At 39.4% G+C, this 19,875-nt stretch overlaps 1 protein-coding gene across 3 annotated transcripts in view; it reads right to left on the bottom strand.

Moving 5' to 3' along the window:
• Positions 1-19,162, bottom strand: part of PTPN3 (protein tyrosine phosphatase non-receptor type 3) — a 163,757-nt gene extending 144,595 nt beyond the window's left edge. For 2 of the 3 annotated variants that reach the window (XM_064659941.1, XM_064659942.1), the window contains exon 1: positions 18,961-19,106. In XM_064659941.1, the coding sequence (XP_064516011.1) occupies positions 18,961-19,009 (49 nt within the window). In that variant the 5' untranslated portion in view covers positions 19,010-19,106. Of the gene's footprint in view, positions 1-18,960 lie in introns of all 3 variants that reach the window. The other variant, XM_064659957.1, reaches the window with a different exon arrangement.
• Between the last annotated feature and the right edge of the window lie 713 nt (positions 19,163-19,875).

Genomic DNA, 19,875 nt, shown 5'->3' with positions numbered 1-19,875 from the left:
CTCCAGGGAATTACAGCTCTGAAGCCTCCAGCATTTCTCCAGAAAAAGAAGGAAGCAAGGGTGCCGAACACACTTTCAGCTTTTACCTTTTCTGTATGCCTCGATACACAGGATGAACTGATGTGAAGTAGTAGGATAGCCTTAAGAGAACAGCTACTATTTCTTTTAAAAGAGATATATTTATTTACACAATAAATCCAACACTGATTCGGTGAGAATCAAAATATTACCAATCTTCCCAAAGGTAAAACCACAACTGTGATTAGATGCACAGCTACCATAATCCAGGAAAACTTTATTGAAGCCAGCGCTAATTTACATGGCTTCATCTTGTATGATATGTGGAAAGGCAACCCCAGAATGGCAAAGCCACTAAGGAAGAAAGGACAAAAGAAAGTCAGTAACCTTCACTTTGAGGTTAATTTTTTTTTTTTTTTTTTACTTTTGCAGATTTCTGCCTCAAATTAAAATTGGTTAATGAAGTTCTTCACTGTGAACAGTAGGTCGATTACTGTAAGGATTATATTTGTCTTTAATGAAGTGGATTTTACTGCTATTGCTCCTGCTCAAGGATATTCTAATAAATGAAGTCTTGCATCTTAATGAGTTTCAGCCATATTAGAAAATTGTGAATAAATAAAAATTCCAAAAATAATTTTTAATTACGCAGGGATTGTTCCCAGAGTGAATCCAATCTCAGACAGGAAGGTAGCTTTAAATACCTGGTGGTTTAAGAAGAACCACTTCCAAAGGGATCATTAGAAAATTAATCTTTTACAGATGCAACACTCATGGCACCAATTAATTAATGAAGCTGGAAATCAGCATATCTTTAATACAAAAATAGATACAAAGCTGTTAGAACACAAATATCTAAAATAGAAAATGTATTTTTTTTTCTTTTTCAGTAAAGCTGAAATTATGGGCTATAAGAAATTCCTGAAAAATAATCTTTCTTATCTGCAAAATTAAGACTGTGAGACAAAACATACCTTAGGCAAAAAACCCTTTGTTATTGTGAAGTATCAAAGCACCACTGAAATAAGTGGAGCTGTACTGATAAATCACATTGGAGCACCTGAGTCATCCAGGTTTCTGTGCAGAAGAGAACTGCAGTTTGATACCTGCCTATTCTATGGATATTTCAAAATCCGTGTGATTTGACCTGACAATAAAATGAGCCAAGTCCGAATTCATCAGTCATTTTCCTTGTTAACCTGCCAGTCTCCACTATCCTGTTCGCTGCTTCTGATTTTAAGTCTGATTTTTGGATTTAATACTTTTAATAACAAGTCTGATCATCTTGGCTGAGTTAAATAGGTCAGTTTTTTTGTGCAATAGCTAATCAATCTTTGTGCAGCCTTACAAAAGTAACACTTGCAACTACTGCAGTACTTACACTTCAGTGACAAGACAACTAAAACTGTGAGACAGCATAAAGTGCCTCTGAACTCATGTCCATAGGGTATAAATCCAAGCTGGAAAATCCAACCAGACTTCCACCTGAGTGGGAGGAGGCCTAGCTAATTTGATTAGAGAATGGCTAAGGTGCCCATTCCTGCTACCACAGCTAAAATAATATTAGATGAGGGTAAAAACTGGAGATGACACATTTGCAAACAATCTTAAAAGAATCAGTCTCCAAATTTACCTGTTCCACAACCTTCCAATGCCTTTACAACAAGGGATGTGGGTTTTCTTATGAGTGTTTTTCCAACAATAGAAAATTACTTCATGTCAACTTCTGTTTTTGAATGGCACAGACTGAGTTGGGTGGAGGAGGAACGAGCCAGCCAAGAGGAAATTTGAGGCTTTTTTGTTTCTCACTGTAAGCAGGTATGCATTGACTATACTACTTCCAAAGGCGTATGCTGCAACTCAGCATTAATAATAGCTCACAAAAATGTGGCTAAACCTGTATAATACACAAGATGTAGTCATAGCTCCCTGTAGGACAGCACCCATTATAATGCAACCTCAAGGCGTCTATGTAGTAAACCCTCTACCTTCTCCAAGTCCACCACATTTACACCCTACTTGTTCCTAAAAATCCTCTTAGAATGAACCTGTCTGATAAAGGCAGCAAAATTCAGAGTCATTAAATGCTTTTACTGGAAAGTTCCATTTCTGAAATCTAAAATACTTCTCCAAAGTGTGACTGTTAAAGAAATAAATCACCCAAAGCCTCCAATGAAACAAGGCATCCTGAGAAGACACCCGATGAGCTGTGGTGCTCCCACAGCTTGCGATGTTTTTATTCCTTGTGGGTTTTCCAGTCAGATTCCTGCACAGCCTTGTCACATGGAGCAAAAAACCCCCTAATGTTCCTGCAACAGAAACAAGGGTCTGGTAATCTTGAGGTTTTAGCTTCACTGAAACTTAGCTTTAGGCTCTGCAATACAGAACTGGGAAGCTTCAAATCCCAATTGATTCAACCAGAAGTTTCCAGATGTATCTCACAACTGGTCCCTCCTCTCGCTAGATCTTAAAATTCATATGGAAGGAGTAGAAAGTGAACTTTAAAGCTCAATTTCATTCCTAAATAAAAGACTTTGATTGCATCAAATTTTTATTTTTTTTTTTTCTGCCACTGTGGAATATTTCGTCCTTTTTCAGAATCTTTGGATTCCTTATAAAAAGGAAAATTATCATTTTAATCAGGTTTAACCAAAGTTAAAAGTTCAAAGGTTGGACTAATGGATCTCAGAGGTCTTTTCTGATCTAGTTGATTCTGTGATTCTGTGAAAGTCCATAAGAAAGAAGGAAGGAAGGAAGGAAGGAAGGAAGGAAGGAAAGAAAGAAGGAAAAAAAGAAGGAAGGAAAGAAAGAAGGAAGGAAAGAAAGAAGGAAAGAAAGAAAGAAGGAAAGAAAGAAAGAAGGAAAGAAAGAAAAAGAAAGAAGGAAAGAAGGAAAGAAAGAAAGAAGGAAAGAGAGAAAGAAGGAAAGAAAGAAAGAAGGAAAGAAAGAAAGAAAGAAGGAAAGAAAGAAGGAAAGAAAGAAAGAAAGAGAAAGAAAGAAAAAGAAAGAAAGAATGAAAGAAAGAGAGAGAGAAAGAAAGAAGGAAAGAGAGAAGAAAAAGAAAGAAAGAAAGAAAGAAAGAAAGAAAGAAAGGAAGAACCAACACAAACATCAGTAGCATCCCCTACTTAGGAAAACTGTGGAGCTTTCCATCCTAACAGCAGAATTGCATTGTTGGTCAGAAAGAGCAACTCTCAGAGTGGTTTTGGATTGGAAATATGTATGAACAGAATGGTTACGATTTGTCATTATATTCAGAAAACAAAGAGCTGATCCTGTTACTTACATAATCTAAAGATTTCTATTTCCCTGCTTTTCATCTAGGTGGTTTTTTTGAATGTCAGCCAGTGAGTAAGAAATTAGTTGAGAAGTTTGAGCTGGCTGAAAAGAATTAAAAAAATCCACATCTTTTTTTAACTCATTGAAATATTTCCATTCAACAAACTCAAATTTTGACATTTTATTCAGATTCACTAATTTTTTATTTTGGAATATTGTGGAGGAGGAGAAATTAATGTGATACACTTTGTTCTGGTGTCCTAAGGAAATAAGGATTACATTACATGCTCTCATTGTGCTTCTCTGTTTGCCTGTCTCCCTTCTCTCTTCCCACACGCTCAAAAGGTTTTGAATCTAGTTTTGATGAAGTCTGTCAGAATGTTCTGCAATTCTCACAATCTCAGGAAAGTAGGCTGGTAAGTAGAGTTGGAAAAGAAAGACTATTAATAGACTATTAAGGGTAGGAAAACAAATATGAATCTTATCAAGCATGGGAGAATCTGCCATGATTCTGAAATGATACTGAGAAACTCTGAGAACAGCCCATTATCAGTGTTGAGGAACTCAGGTTCTTTGTGTGATGGTTTTCTAGCTGAATGCATAGGGTGAAAACAAAAGTTTTAAAGAAACAAGAAACAGCAAAATAGAGACAAAGATAAGGCTCTAAAGAAACAATAGGGAAGGCAAATATTGAGGAATTATGTTCAGCTGGGAATGTGCTAAAAGGATGTTGTCTTCCCATAATTGACCGTAGTGGGGGAAAAAAATGAAAAAGAAAATAAGAAAAAAGAATGATCCCAAAACTCTTGCTACAGCTTGGATCTAGAAATCTACTGAGGCTAAATGATCTGTGAGAATTATGGAGGAGTTTAAAGTAGAAAAAGGCAGGCCCTGGAAAAGAAAAAGCTTCCCCTTCACACAGCACATTGCTCCCAGACAATGACAGGGATCTAGCTTGAAAAGAACATACATATGTTTTCAAGGAAATATTCAGAGGTAGGGAACTGGATCTGTTTCATCTGTTGTTATAATGTATTATGACTGAGTAGAAGAATCAATAAAAAAACCATTCACAGGTTATTAGTAAATCACTGGTATTATCTTCTACAGGAATGGCCTTAAACTTCCAAATGCAGCTGGGCTTTGCTGTGGACTAGACAGGGAGGGTATGGCAATACTGGGTTCCCACTTGCAGTGGTTGCACTAGGGGTTCATAGAGCCCAAGGCAGAGGAAGAGTAAAGAACACGCTTGAGAACTATTGCAAGTAGGGATTAAAAAAAACACAGTTTGCACTGGAAGCCTGAGGGAAACATGGTGTAAAGCCAAAAGGCATTTTAAAAGAGAAAAAATTTGAAATAACAGTTCTTGAATCATTGATAGAGGAAATAATTCTTTTTTTTTGAGCAGACTGTTTTCCCACCTCACCGTTTTCTCTTCAAAACAAAACTCTCCACCATAAGTGGTTCTTTTCCAGGTTTGCTGCCTGGGTTTACTGATCAGTGGGATTTGGGGGGCAGAACACAGCCAGGTGGCAGTGTGATTGCCTGTGCAAGGCAATATAAACAACTAGGGTGTACTGAGTGCTCTGTAGCAATTGCCCCATGACAGTATTCCCTCACAGTAAGCAGAAGCAGGATAAACTAGTCTACAATTACCAAGAGGGTTAATTTGCTCCTTTAAACATAAACATAGATCTAAAATGAGATTATATTACATCAGAAACAAGGCAAAGTTTGAAGATATTTGTTGAAAATTGGTCTAATGACTCTTTTGTCATTGTAATTCACAGCTTTCACCTTGCTAATATCTAGCAATTGCAAATTGGCACCCTACCAGAAAATGAAAGTAGTATCTTTCACCTGTCCTGTTTGCTTTATCTGCTCTTTCCCATTCTTTCCTATGGACTTTGCAGACATGATGGACTCTTTTTTAAAAGCTTCTAATCCGTTCTCAATTTGTAGACACTGTACAGCCAGCTCCCTGTTGTTTGTTTTTTTAAAATGAGCTTTTCTTGCTAATCTTATGATTCCAAAACACCTATGCAACTCTGCATTTTACAGTCCCTGGCTGGTAGTGGAATACACAAAAGACTCAGATTCTTTAAAATGTCCTGTATCCACACATGGCCTACAAGTGTTTTGTTGAAGACAGCAAAGAAACTCATGAGGACTGTTTCTAGAGGTACCAGACATTGTCAAAGCTTTTCTAAAGTTGTCACTGCCAGTGACCTGACCCTGTCTTTGCAGAGACTCATGAGGGAGCACAAGCCATGAACCGATCAGCCTACGTGCGGAGCATCACACAAGGGGTCTCCAGACCCCTGGCTGGCAGCAGGTCTGCGGTGACATGGGGATGAAACCCTAGAGAGGTGAGGAAGGAAGGCAGCACAAGCTGTTTTGAAGGTGGTATTGCTGAGCCGGGCTGGACCTCAGCTGTCTGCCTAGCCTGGTCCCCTCCTACAGTGGAGAGCCCTGAGGAAGCTGTTATCATCCATCACCACCAATTACTCACAGAAATTCTCCTCCCTTTAGTCCTCCAGCAGATGTCTTGTGACTCAGATTCAGGAAAATCACTACACCCCACTTGGACACAGTAGACACATCTTCCAGTGGCACAAAAAGTGAGGAAGGAATTTGCCATGCCCTTATAAAGGCAAATTTTCCAGTACACACAGTCACATGGACTGCAGGGCAGGGAATTGCCCTGTTTCACTTAACATATGCAAGCTGTGCTGCCACTGTGCCCCAGAGGCGATGGTAACATCCTCTACACCTATATATCTCTATAGCCCATAGTATGTTATTTATTAAGTACTCCTTTCCAGCAGAATCATCAGTGTTAATCAGACCACAGAGGAGAGGAGGCTCCTTTGCCAGGAAGCTTCTCCCCTCAAGATTCCAGTTTCATGAATCAGATTTCTGTTTAACTCATTTTATCTGGCACAAAACACAGCAGATACATTCCATGCAGAGAAGTAACAGTGGAAAATGATGCAAGAATCTTTCTGGAGGGAATAAGCTAGTATATGAAGGGAAGACGCTAGTATATCCCATCCAATGTCCTAGCTGTCTTTTCTTCAAGCTCACAGAACTTGTCAAGTAGATACACTCTGCTGTCACTTTTTATCTTTCTTTCTCTTCCTTATTACTGTCTTAGGAATCAACACTCATGTTTTGTAAACATTTACACCCCAGTTCAGGAAAGGACAATGTCTATGGGAGCAGTAGGAAGAATTTGCAAGAGTTTTGTTACAGTGCTGACATGCAGCTATAGAGGTGTACTTGACACAAACAATGCCTTGCAGATACGTTTTCCTTCCTTGGTTAAGCATGAATTAATTTATTAAAATGCTTGGTGGCCACCTTTAAAAATACATAGTATAAAAATACCAAATTGTGAGTCTGAGATTAAAATACAGCCCTGCCTTTTCACTGACAGCCTGTGGTACATGCTGTTTGCTTACTCATCACGGCAACCAGTCTGGTGCATCTTTCCAGGTTTTCAATATTAGATTATCTGAGGATATAAAATCAAGATGGCAGAATGAGTCATCTGATAGATTATAGCCTAGTGAAAAAAAAGCACAGCCATGTTATTATATTTGCCTACAAAGCACCATGGATACCTATGGGACTGTAAAGATAATAAGGATGAACTTGATTATTGCTAATATGCTCTGCTTCATGTCTCAGTGTATTTCTTTTATATAATTTTTTGTTAATTTCCTAGAATTGACAAAATACTTCAGAGAAATTAATGTGATGAATAGTTTCATTGGTCTCCTTAAAAATTCAAGCAATAATACCAGAATAGCAACAAAAAATGGTTAAAGAAACCAGTTCCAGCTTAATGGAATCAAATACACTTAAGAAAATAACATACTCCAATGTTAATAAGAGTACAGTTCAGATTGCTATAATGCTTTTTTTTTTTTATTTTGGATACTATCCCTAGTTCTTCCTTTTTGTAGAGCCAAAAAGTAATATTTCACTTTACAGATATATGTTATATATTCCCAGCAAGAGCTGGGACAGGTGATTGCTCTCTGGTAGTTGTTACTGCTGCTAAGCCTTTACACAGCAGAAAAAAAACCAACAGCAGCAAATAAAATGACAGTGGTATTCAATTAATAGTCCATCTGGACCCTGGAAAGAATTGTCCTCTATGCCACCAAGAGCCTGTACATTTTCCCACTTTTTTCCTGACATGTCTGTGGCATATCAACTTGATAGCTCTCCACAAGTTTTCACTTAGATCAGGTCTGACCAAAGAACAGATCTGGTGGCCTCACTTTGTTCTGAAGGAATGCTTTTCCACATGCTGACCTGTGCAGCAAGTGAGCTCATGCTACAGAAGGTCATTCAAGGAGACACTTAGAGAGAAACCTGCTCATCTTTCTTCTGCATTGGCCAGGGAATTTTAGCATCCAATACCATAATGCCAGTGAGTTCTTTGTGGAGAGTTGGAGTGAATCACACCAGCAAGGTGGTCTGAGTAAAACTGTGGGACTGATGGAAAGAGTTACCTGAGGTTCACCAGATAATGAATACCATGTTTCTACACAGCTTTGGATCAAGCCCTCGCAGCAAGGCCAGATGCCTCCAGCTGAGTCCACAGGCAGTGGGAAGGCCAGGCACACTCCCCCACCAGGTGGACTTTGGAGGTAAAAGGTATCTGTGGTAGGTTGACCCTGGCTTAAAGCCAGGTGCCCGTCAAAGCCAGTGCAGGTCCCTCCCGCAGGATGCAATCCTTCAGGAACAGGCTGCTCTAGCATGAGTCCTCCGCAGGGTTACAAGTCCTGGCAGCAAACCTGCTCCAGTGTTTGCTCTCTAGAGAGTCACAGGTCCTGCCAGGAACCTGTTCAAGTGTGGGCTCCCCATGAGGTTACAGTTTCCTTCAGGCACATCCACCTGCTCTGGTGTGGGGTCTTCCATGGGCTGCAGGTGGATCTCTTCTCCACCAAGGACCTCCATGGGTTGCAGGGGAATCTGTGCTCTGTCACCTGGAGCACCTTCTTCCACTCCTTCTTCACTGACCTTGGTGTCTGCAGGGCAGTTCCTCTTACATATTCTCACCCCTTTCTCCAGCTGCAGTTGCTTTAGTGCAGTAGCTTTTTCCCATTCTTAAATACATTATTCCAAAGATGCTGCCACTGTTGCTGATTGGTTTGGTGTTGGCCAGCAGCAGGTCCATTTTGGAGCCTGCTGGCACTGGCTCCATCAAACACAGGGGAAGTTTCTAGCAACTTCTCACAAAACCCATGCCTGTAGTGCACCTCCCCCTGCCCTTGGCAACTAAAAATTCACCACACAAACCCAATACAGGATTCCATCTTTCTGATCTCTCTGGGGAAAGGGCAGATGTCTAGACAGTTGTCTAGTCTTCTCCCACCACAGCCAAGAGAGGAGCTGTCTCTAATCCTCAGTGAGGGGAAGCTGGTACTGCAAAGGAAGAAAAAGCTAACAAGGAAGCAGTGAGGAAAAACAGCAAATAATGATACTGAGGTGTGGAAAGAAGATAGCTTGCCTGAGCCCTCCCACAACATATAAACAAATGCCACAGGCAAAATCTGAAATGGCAGAGGAGAACCACAGTATCCATAGGCTTTTTGGTCACAGGAGCCATGACTTAACTATTAAAACAGACCTAATGGCCAATAACTTCCTGTTATCTCAGATGGTTACAAAACAACAGGGACACAGGTGCTGCCAGCCTGTCCTGTGTCATGACCATAGCAGTTGTCACACTGAACGCCTGGGGAACACCACGGCTCCAGAGAAGCAGTGGTCGCCTACTGCTCCTGAGGGTGATCTTCACAGATAGCACAGCACCTTCCTACAGAAACATGTTTTTGGTGTTTTGTTTTGGTTTGGTTTTTTGTTTGTTTGTTTAGTTTGGGTTTTTTGTATTTTTTTCCTTTTTTTTTTCTGGGTAATTTCTCTTTAGTGAAGCCTAACAAAATCGCCCAGTATTGCTTTCTCTGAGTGTGAATTACTATTTGCAGACTGGTTGGGTAGCTCCTTGCAACAGGAGGAAGGGAGGGAAGGATCTATCCTCAATAATTTAATAAGTAAAATAAAATTGAATTAAAATGAAAAATATTCTTAATGAATGGTGGGGTTTTTTTAATGAAGAAGAAAAATCCAAATAAGTATAGTGTCTTAAATAGTTCTGATAAACTTCAAAACTTCCATTCAAAGGAAAAGAGTTAATGGAAAACATTTCTGAGGCCAGAGAGAATTCTGTATTTATTAACAAGAAAAGTTCAAAAGATTAATCATTCTTAGCCTTTGATATTTCATCCTGCAAAAGAATAATCCAGATAAGAAAAAGATTTTGGCAAGAGCACCCTTACTGCTGAACACTCGATGATTTCTCTGGAAGAGGGAACAAGATCTAACTTGTTGAAATGGCACTGCAAATGCAGAAGAAAAGCAGGTTTTACTGAGCACTGGTTCTAGACACTTCTGTAGATGTTTGTCTGAGTTCTTGGACTACCTCTGACACAGCACCAGTGGGAGGAATAAAAGTAGAAAAGCCATCTCGTCCTTGCCATTTATTTCTCCTGTTTCTCATTCCTGCTGGTTTTAATACTGGGAGAGAATTCTCTAGGGGGACCAAAAGGCCATTTGTCTCTGAAGCATGGAGATCAATAGGCAGCTCAGTGAAAAGCCACATTGGGGGAAAAGAAATCCAAACCGCAAACCAGCAAGGTGAGTTAGTATTTCCACCCATGGTTTTGCAAGGGTTAGCTATTAATAAAAATTTAACTGAGCTCTGTTTTGCCTGTACAGCTGCAGTATTAATAATAGCCATAGGTCTTGTAGATGTGTTGTATTTCCTCCACAGCAAGTCTGCAATAGTGAATATAGCTCTGGGCCATTTTTATATTACTGAAACTCACATAATTGTGATTTTCTGACCCTTTTCCCTCCACTATCATTAAAAAGAAAAAGTGCTTTTTCTACTCAAACTCTGCTGTCACCCTCCATGCCCACCATGTATTATTTGCCGTCTCATTATCTCAACAACAACAGTAAAAGTACAGAATGAAGCACAAACAAAAACCCTAGATCTAACTTAGAATGCTTGATGTCACATATTGCCTGACTAGCCACTTTCCATTTGCAATCAGATTTTGATTAGATATTATGGCTGGAAATCTGTGTCTCCTCAACATAGGAAAGAGGGCAGGGAAGGTGGACATCCATTACCTTCCTAGCAACACCAAGGGAGCTGCAGCGACTTCAATCACAGGTGTATTGGAAACAGGCCAGCTACAGTATGTAAAAACCAAATGAAATGCATATGGTAGTCTTGGTCTTTTGAGCTGTTGTGAACTGATATGACAACAAAATTAAAAAAAAATAAATCTCTACATCAGATTTGACCTTTTCCAGTTCTGGACAAAATGTATTATCAAGGAGGATTTTGGCTTTTATCTCTCTTCCATTAATATGTGCCTCCCTAGCAAACATTTTACTAGCAAATCCCACTGGTTTCTGTGGAGCAGAAACAAATATTAAAAGAAACAAATCTAAAGGAAAAAGTTTGGAGTTTGGAGTGTTGGGATTGTGGTGGTTTTCTCTTTTTTTTTTTTTTTTTTTTTTTTTTTTTTTTTTTTTTTTAATTTAATCTCCGTTTTATTCTACTGTGCAGAATTTACAAGATTGGATCCCAACTTGGAACACAATTGTTTATGACAATAAATCAGTTGACTTCACTGCTGCAGTGCCATCCAAAATGACTTTGTAATCTGGAAAAAAATAATTGTGCTGAGGAGAAAGGGAGCAATGGACATTTCCCAGGCTTTTTTGACCTTCTGAGCAAGAATTGGAGCTTGCCTAGTGGTTTAGATGCTAATCTGTCTACCCAGTGTGTGGGTGTGCTCTGAGTCACAGCCAACATGTGCACTCACTTCTAAAACAGGGCTTCCTAAATATTTTTGTAAGGGTAGCTTTTGTTTAACTTTCTTTTGGCAGAGTCCCACATTGGGAATGGTCAAAAGCTCAGGAAGGACCATATGTTGCATATAGAGCTGCTATGAACAACTTTGAAAGTTTTCAAACCTTTTTCTCTCAAACTGAAGAAGAAAAGCCTCACCCTTCCCCCAAACATGATTTAAGATATTGCTTTTTTCTCACCTACTTGCCAGAAAACCACATCTGTCAGGCGTCGAGTGTACAACTCTCTGTCCGCAATAAAGATAAATGTCTTTTTTTTTTCTGACATTTGCTGTATTTATTTTTTTAATCCATGCCTAGTTACTAAAACTCAAGGGGCATTCTGATGAGGATGTTCCAGGCAACTGTAACTGCACAAGTACTGAGCAAACAGGATACAGTGGCCATATACAGGCAGTGGGTTCCACAGAGATTTCTGCAAAGAAAAGTAGATTGGGTTTTTTTTGGTTTGGGTTTTTTTTCCCTCTTTTATTTTTCTCCATGTTACATAACAGGGAACAGGGATAATGAACATGTTTCAGTCTGGGCATCATAGGTGTTACAAATTGCTTTCTCTCTTGGAGGCCCTGTTATTAACCCAGTTACTGCTGGTAATAATACCTGCTGCTCTGCAAATAAAGCTGAAAAATGCACTGGGGCCAGATTCAATAAAGGGTTTAGGTGACTCAGCGTTAAGTTGATGTAATACCTTGTATTTAAGATCTCAGGCCTTTGAGCAGAGTCTGAATCCTGAGCAACAGATCTATAAAGTGCACAAAGAGTGTTAGGTGCTTGCAGTAACAACCCCAAGCAGCTTAGCCTGTACCTGCTTAGACCTAGCAAATAAAGCTGACTGGGCGGAGAGAGGAACCTTAAAACCCACTGGGCAGACCTGCAAGAAGATATTTGCATTCAGTTGGGACCTGCAAACCAGATTCCTTCCAAAATAAAACATTGTGGGCTTTTTTCTCCCTTTTTTTATCCCACTCCCTTTTTTTTTTCTCCTTCCCTTCAGGGAACTGAGCAGGTCTTATGCTTTTTTTTTCCCTCTTCGCCACAGTTGGCACACATTCATATAACATCCTACTGCTAAAGCAGTAACCTTCCTAAGTTTGGTTCCCTGCTTTGACTGCAGTGTGTGTGGGAAGGGGGTTTCAATTCTGGCCTGCCCCCACCACAAGATTATGCTGTTAGCAGCTCTAAGGTAGGTTAGTGTGAGTGGGCTGGAGGAATATGCTCTTCATCTCCATCTGCAACTGTGTAGAAAACATTTCAATATTCATTAGTCCATAAAGAGAAAGAGCATATGAAGCAACCGAGTCATGTTTCCTCATGCTCAGGACACTCACTTGGCATGAGGACATCCAGGTTTCTGGCCGATGTCTATGCTTGGTTTTCTGTGTTTTAACCAGTAAGTTGAATGAATGACAGGAAAAAGAAATCCCAGCAGGGAAACTAAAACTCAGGTCTGTCCAGCTCTGCTTGGAGTGAGTGCTGTAAGCAGTACCAGGCTGGTGGCATGGTTGAAGCAGGACTGCCTGTTGCCAGAGTAGCCCTTCCGCTGCTGGTCTGGCTTTCTCTCAAGTGACTGAACAGATTTGAATCCAAATATATTTGGGTGAAAATATATTTGATTATTCCCTGTTCAAATAGTGAATGAAAATTTCCAAGTCCTCTACATAAATACTCAGTCTACTATGTAATGCTTAGGCAGAGGAGAGGAACTTTGCATTTTGGCAGCAAAAAGCAATAGTCACTGCGTGTAATAAGGTGAGAAATGGGTCCCTGAAAGCTGTACTTTGACTACACTTGTGGGACCAACTGTCCCTACAATAGGCTTAGTTAGGGATATGTACAAAGCAACCCTTGAATTGTTCACTCAACTCCACCAAGATTGGGACAGCTCAGGATATGCTCAGAAGTACAGCTCCAAACTCCCAGTAAACTGAAGAGCAGATAAGTTCTTGAACTTAATCACCACCAGCTTTGTTTGGATTTTTTCTTCAGTGTCTCAGTTGGGTCAAATCCCAGGTCAGAAAATCTTGCGTGGTTTTGACACACAGTTCCCTTTAAGTGAGCAGCAAGGGATAGAGTCTCCTGCAGACTGCAGTGCTCCAAAATCCATACCTCTGTTAGGAAATATGGTGCAAAGTTTTGTTCTCATTTACATCAATACAACCTTGACTCGGTGGTGATGCAGTTGACAGCATAATTGGCCAAAAGTATGATAGCAGAATTGGTTTGGGGTTTTTGTTGTTTGCTCTGGTTTTGTTTTGTTTAGTTTTTCATTTTGTTTTTCATAGGCAAAATCACGCTGTGGTATGGCACGAAATGCAAGTAGACCCCTCACTATCAACGGCTTTATGTGGTCAATGCAGTAGAGCTTCTATTCCTTGGGAATCCACTGCAGCAGAAACCTCATAGATGTGATTGAAGAAAAAAAAATTCAATTGAGTCAGAAACCTTCCCAGACCCAGGACTTCAGTGGACCATAAATGTATATATGGTGCCTTAGAGATGTGACATGTACACTGAGTGATACTGCAAATATATTCCAAGTCCATTTTAAACTCACTCCTGCTGTTTTCTCCCTTAACATCATTTCCCTTTCTTGCAAAGTTAGCCTAGGCCAGCCACCCACTGTCCCTCAGAGCCCATCTTCCTTCATAGGGAGCTGAATGCCTCCAGCTGCCGGTAGCATTCCCACTCACGTTACCACAGCAGCAGAAACAGCAAAACATTAAACACAAGGATGCCGCGTGGGCAAAGTCCCTGCATCCTCCAGGTTCATGAGCAGCCTTTATGCAGCTGCCAGGCTCCTGGAGGAGCCTGCAGAGTTGAAGTGTTTGCTCCCTCTCCTTTTCCAGCTAAGCCTGGCATATTTCTGGGACAACCGAGATAACGTGTGCAAAACGATTAGTTAGCAAGGGTTATACCAACTTTATGCAGAGAATTTTAGTGGCCCACCTACTCAGAATGAGTGTAACTTAAACTGTTTCCCCAAATATACTTCTCTGTAACCTTTAACAGGTACATTTGTCCTTCTTATATATCTGCCTGGGCTCCTCCCTTGCATTGCATAAGCCCTTCTTCCAGAGATAAATCAACAAAGATATTTCTATTCACATAGAAATATCTTTTGATGTGGCTCTGAGAGGAGAAGCATGTGAAAAGCATGTGTATTACTTTTGGCTTATTTTCAGTTTATTTTTTCTTCCTTTGGACATATCGAATCATCAAAAAGTAAGGCGCAACGCAGGCTTAATTTCCTATAAGCTGACTACAGCTATAGGTTGGATTGACACACAGTGATGTGTTAATTTGGCAAGATATCAAAAAATCAGAGCCAAAAAAGCTGACAGTCAGGCAACACAGTTCCCTGGAAAACAGATTTCCTTAAATAAATCTTTTGTTTTGACAGCATGACAGTTCCGTTCACGGACAGTATCGGTATGGGAACAGTATATTTTGATTTCTCCATGACATGCAATTTAACAGTACATGACATTTTGATTTAAAACGTGCATTAATGGGAAAATACGAGGTGTGTGTTAGATGGATTAAAAATTGATTCCCTGTTAGATCTTAAAAAGGTAGCTGTTCATCAGGAGATAACCGGGGCTATTTTTCTTGTGGTCCATATGAGACCAGTTTCTAGTTTGACATGACTTATTATGTCAAATCCACAATCCAAACAGAACAAAACAAAAACAACAGCAAAGTTGTCTTTACTGACAAATTTGATAAGTGATTAAAAAAAAAGAAAGTTGTCATTAACAGGGAATCATCCCACTTTGAGGGTGATCATTCATTTAAAAGTCAAAGACTAAAAGAATGCATTCTGACATGATCAAACAAAAAAATTCAGATTTCAAAACAAAAAATGAAAATATAAAAATGAGGCTGGGAGTGAACAAATGTCTGGGAAAATTGTTCCAGTTAAGGACTTTTTAAAAATTCCTCCTAGGCAGTCACCACATTTTTACCTTCTCGAGACAGAGAGATCTTCCACATTTTCCCATCAGCACACAGATAACACCACAGTGCTATTCGTAAGCAGTAGAAATGGAATATACTAATTTTACAATTTTGGAAATTTTTTTTCAAATCTGCAATCTAAGCAAGCCATTCTGAAAATGCATCTGACATTTTATAAGTGAGAAACATATTTATAAAAATAAACGAACAAACAAACAAACAAACCCTCATCCCAAAACCAAACAATTTTTGGTTGAAATTTCTTTGCTCAGTTTTAATGTAAAGGTGATTGGCTTTTGGAGTGATTGAAAAAAATAATTTCAGTAGTTATTAAGTGTGTGAGAGATTACTAAAATACAATCAAAAAAGTGCCTTTTTTTTTTCTTTCTTTTGTAAAGGCTTAGACCAGTATGCATTTGTCATATGCTCTTTTAGAGCTAAGAAAAAAAAATCTATATCTGGGCTTTAGGAATATACAAATATTACAAAAGAATCAGACTAATTGAAGATAGTTAAAATACATGAAAAATTATGAAACTGTTACTAAAAAAACCACAAAGGGACAAGTGCAAAAAGATACCTTCTGTTATTTTCCATGGAAATTTACATTTGCAAACAGCTCTTTAGGAATACCTAGGACTATGTCACATACCTTAGAAGTCTGTTTGTCTATGTCTAGAAGGAAACATGTATTTGACACACATTTTTCTTTCTAAGAGGAGTAAAATCCATTGTAATAGCTAATTTGGTTTTTTTTCTTTGAAAACCATCACTGTCAAGACAATTTATAATGGCTTCAAAAAGGCTGATGGGGAAGGCAGTGTCCTTAGCCCAGTTTGTTAGCTGTGCCTATATGCCATATGTACACCTCCCACATTGCTTTGGTAATTGAGAATTTTTGAGACAGGGAAAAAAACCCACAACAGTAGCAGGGGATGATGGGAACTTAACCTCTGTGTTGCTGTTTTAGGGCATTTTATCTTCCTGGTATTGCCATATCTGTCATGAGACAAGCCTCCCGGGGAGACACTTGGCCCCAGACATTACTGATCAGTAGTTTGCCCCAACTACCAGGTGAAACAGGGTGACAGACCATAGAAAATCCCAATTCATATTCACAAGGGAGGAGAAAGTATTCAGTTGTGGAGTGAATACCTGGCGCTACAGCACTGGACCTTCATGGTTCTATGAAAACCATGTCCCATGGCAGCTATGGGTTAATCTTTCCATGTTGTGACCCTCCTACTGTGTCTTGGAGAACAAAAAAAACCAAAAACCAAACAAACCACAAACCATGAATGTCTTAGTTTTATCTTGAAAGACAAATGACATTAAGTAGAAAGCACATGGAAATATATCTCACAGATAGCTAGAACTTTGGTTCAGGTACAAAGTTTTGAGGTTTTTGCTGACCTCACATAGCAACAGATATAAAACCAACAACTCCTAACAGGTATCTGCAAACTCCCAAAGACACACAATGTTTGTTTTATTTAGCAGAAGGGATTTCTTAAAAGACTCAGTTTTCTATTTATAAGCTAAAATCTACAGCGCATTGATGTTTTGGCTCAATCCAAGAAAGCACTTAGATTTGAGCTGAAATGAATCACCCACTGAGGCAAAATTCAACCCTTTAGAGCTAGAATGGGCCCATTCAGTGCTTAATTTGTCTTTTTAACATGTCAGATACATGCTCTACCTGTTCTGGGCAAGTGCTTAATACTGTAAATGCAGTGAGGCTGGTCCTCCATATAGCCCTTTCTTCAGCCCATGGGGTAACCCAGTTGGCCTCAGCGGGGGTCACTGTTGATTCATGCCACCAAAAAGGTATAATTAACAGATCCAGCTCATCCATTCTGAGGTGTTACATGGCTTCCTTCCTTCTACGGTTTTGATCCCTTTGGGCTTGATTTGACTTTTCCATGCAAATTTTTTAGCCCATACAGTGCAGCATGGCTCTTCGAATTTGAGGACCAAACTGAGATTTAGAAATCTTTTTTTCTCTCTTACACACATGCAAAAACAATGACACACAGTATAAAGTTAAATTTTGTGTATAAAACTCAGACATTTGAGAGCTCTGATTACCTTTTATGTCTTCCATAAAAGGCAATTGGATGGTTTTAACCCAGTATGACTCTTGTTTTCTTTTTTATGTTAAAAGTGAACAACAGAAAGGAAAAAAACCAAAACCAAAATCAAATCAGTCCATGAAACAGGAAAATGCTCAGGTACAGTAAAGCTAAAACCAAATTATTGTCATCCTGCTTTTCAAAAACCTTTAATAGGCAACAGAAAGGAAAGTGTGGGAGGTTTTTTTGGTTTGTTTTTTGGTTTTTATTTGTTTGTTTGTTTGCTTTTGTAAGTTTTTGTTTTGGTTTGGCTTTTTGGGGGTTTTTTTTGGGTTGTTTTTTTTTTGGTGTTTTTTGTTGTTGTTGTTGTTGTTGGTTTTTTGGTTTTTTTTTGTTGTTTTTTTTTGGTTGTTTTTTTTTTTTGTAGCACAGATATTTTAACTTCAGGTTTCATTTAAGCTCTCTTACAGACAGCTGGTAATGAGCAGACTGGCTCCTAAGTCAGCTCAATAGGACACTGTGCATAAGGATGATTTTTATCTGTCCGTTGCCTTTTGCAGATACAAAGTAGGAAGCAGAAGAAAAGACAAAACAGAAAACAGCTCTCCACAGGTAAACCACATCTTTGCTGACATCCACGATAACCAACACAAAGCCCTGTACAAAGTGACCTTTCTACAAACAGAACAAAGATGATCCTTCCATCTGGAGTAAGTTTTAAATCATATCCTCCTGAAGTTGCTAAAGCAAACCAGGCCATTCAAAAAGCAATATTTCTTGAGTCGAGAGGGAAAGAGGGATTTTTGGAATGAACTTTGTTCTGGCAGTGTACTGAAGTGGCTTCAGGACATACCAGTTCCGTTTCTACATTTACTTAATATTTTGTTCAGACAAGTCCAATCCAGACTTAGTTACCTGACTGTAGTCAGCTACATTTCTACCTTTCTGTCATACTCATGTTTGGCATGCTGGAAATCTGACTTGTTTTTTTCACTAGTCTTTTAAAACATTCCTAGTGATTTTAAAAGCCAGTATGTACTGGCTTTGTTGGTTTTGTTACCTGTATTACATCTTCATGTAATAAAAACAAAATTTCTGGTTAGCAAAGAAGTTCTGAGACAGCGTGCTTTCAAGAGGGAGGGATGGATCTGGGAATATTCCCACAGTACCCTAATCTCAGCTGTCATTTGGATAAAGTATCAGCAAGCTTGCTGATTGCCTTGGAAAAAGAGGCATTGCGCTGTCAAAAAAACCCCACAAACTTAAACCCCTGTTTTCAATCACATTATGTCTTTCTAGAAAACACTTTACACTCCAGTCTGCCACTCAAGTTACTAAATGAAAGCTCATTGTTCACAAAGCTGACACACAAGCAGCCTCACACCACAGCACTTTGCAAATACAAGTAGAAAGTCAAAAATTAAAGTAAGTTTCTTCAAGAAGTTTTTATATCAGAGTTCTGCATTACAAGCATCCTTTCTTTTGCTTGTAAGCACACTAATCATATTTCAATTGCATGCCTACAATGTAAAGTTAATAGCTTCCTTATTTCAGCATTTCCCCTCTATTCCCTTTGTCTTTTCAATTATAAAGCTAGATCATTTCTTTCATTTCCTTTCTCCAGTGTCCTGTTTTCATTTCTTATACAAAATCATATTTGGTCACTTACACTTTTCTTGAGGATAAGCACACGACAGCAACATCTCTTGCTCCACCATGGTGCTGTCTGTTGCAGAGGTCAGTGGTCTTTTGAATAGCGCTTTAAGAAAATATTTTGGAAAGCTAAGCTCACTCGTGCAAGCTTCTGATCTTCTCTTCACTCTTGGCTTCTGTGTGCTGTCACATGCTATCCTCCCTCCTGAGAAACCTGCGAAACAGGTCTGGCAACACACATCTTGTGTGTCAGAAGAGTTTTAATTGATTCATTGCAACAGGTACCCACCCTCATTAAAAAAAAGCTGTTGAAAGGAGTAGTCTCTTAGCGCCTCATTTGAAATTATAGAACCTGTTCAATGTCACAGTTGGTGCACTTTAAAGGGAAACTACTTGCTGGGTTTGCAAATACGCAGGAAATAATTTAAAATCAATCTTAACTTGCCAAATAAACCACAGCTAGCGGTATAATTTGGATGCTTCTCCGCTGTAGGAGAGCAGGAATCCTTCTGCTGTGCAATGAGATGGCGAGGGCTGCCACTGCATTTCTGCAAGGCATGATGTCCCCTGGGACAAAGCAGCTCCACATCTCTGCTACAGAGGCCTCTGTCTCCACTAACAGCAACTCTGAACACTATTGATATGAAAAAATTGAATGGACCTCATTTCTGAGAAATGAATCCCAGGAACATGAGGTTATTAGTGCCTCAGTGTTTACAGGGAGGATTCCTCCATGCAGGAACCATGGAGGTTGCTCTGCCTTTCAGCAGCCCATGTCTACCTATCCACAGTGATAGGTCACCTATCACTGAGGAACCCCCAACACTGCCCTGCAAGCTCCTCACAGCTCACTTTCCATTTATCTGTTACCCCTGTGATCAAGTGGGTTTGCAGGTGGACCCTGATCAAGACCTGTATCAGCTTCACATCA

The sequence above is a fragment of the Pseudopipra pipra genome, chromosome 1 (assembly GCF_036250125.1).
Source record: "Pseudopipra pipra isolate bDixPip1 chromosome 1, bDixPip1.hap1, whole genome shotgun sequence".
NCBI lineage: Eukaryota > Metazoa > Chordata > Aves > Passeriformes > Pipridae > Pseudopipra > Pseudopipra pipra.
This window is presented reverse-complemented; position numbering and strand designations above follow the sequence as displayed.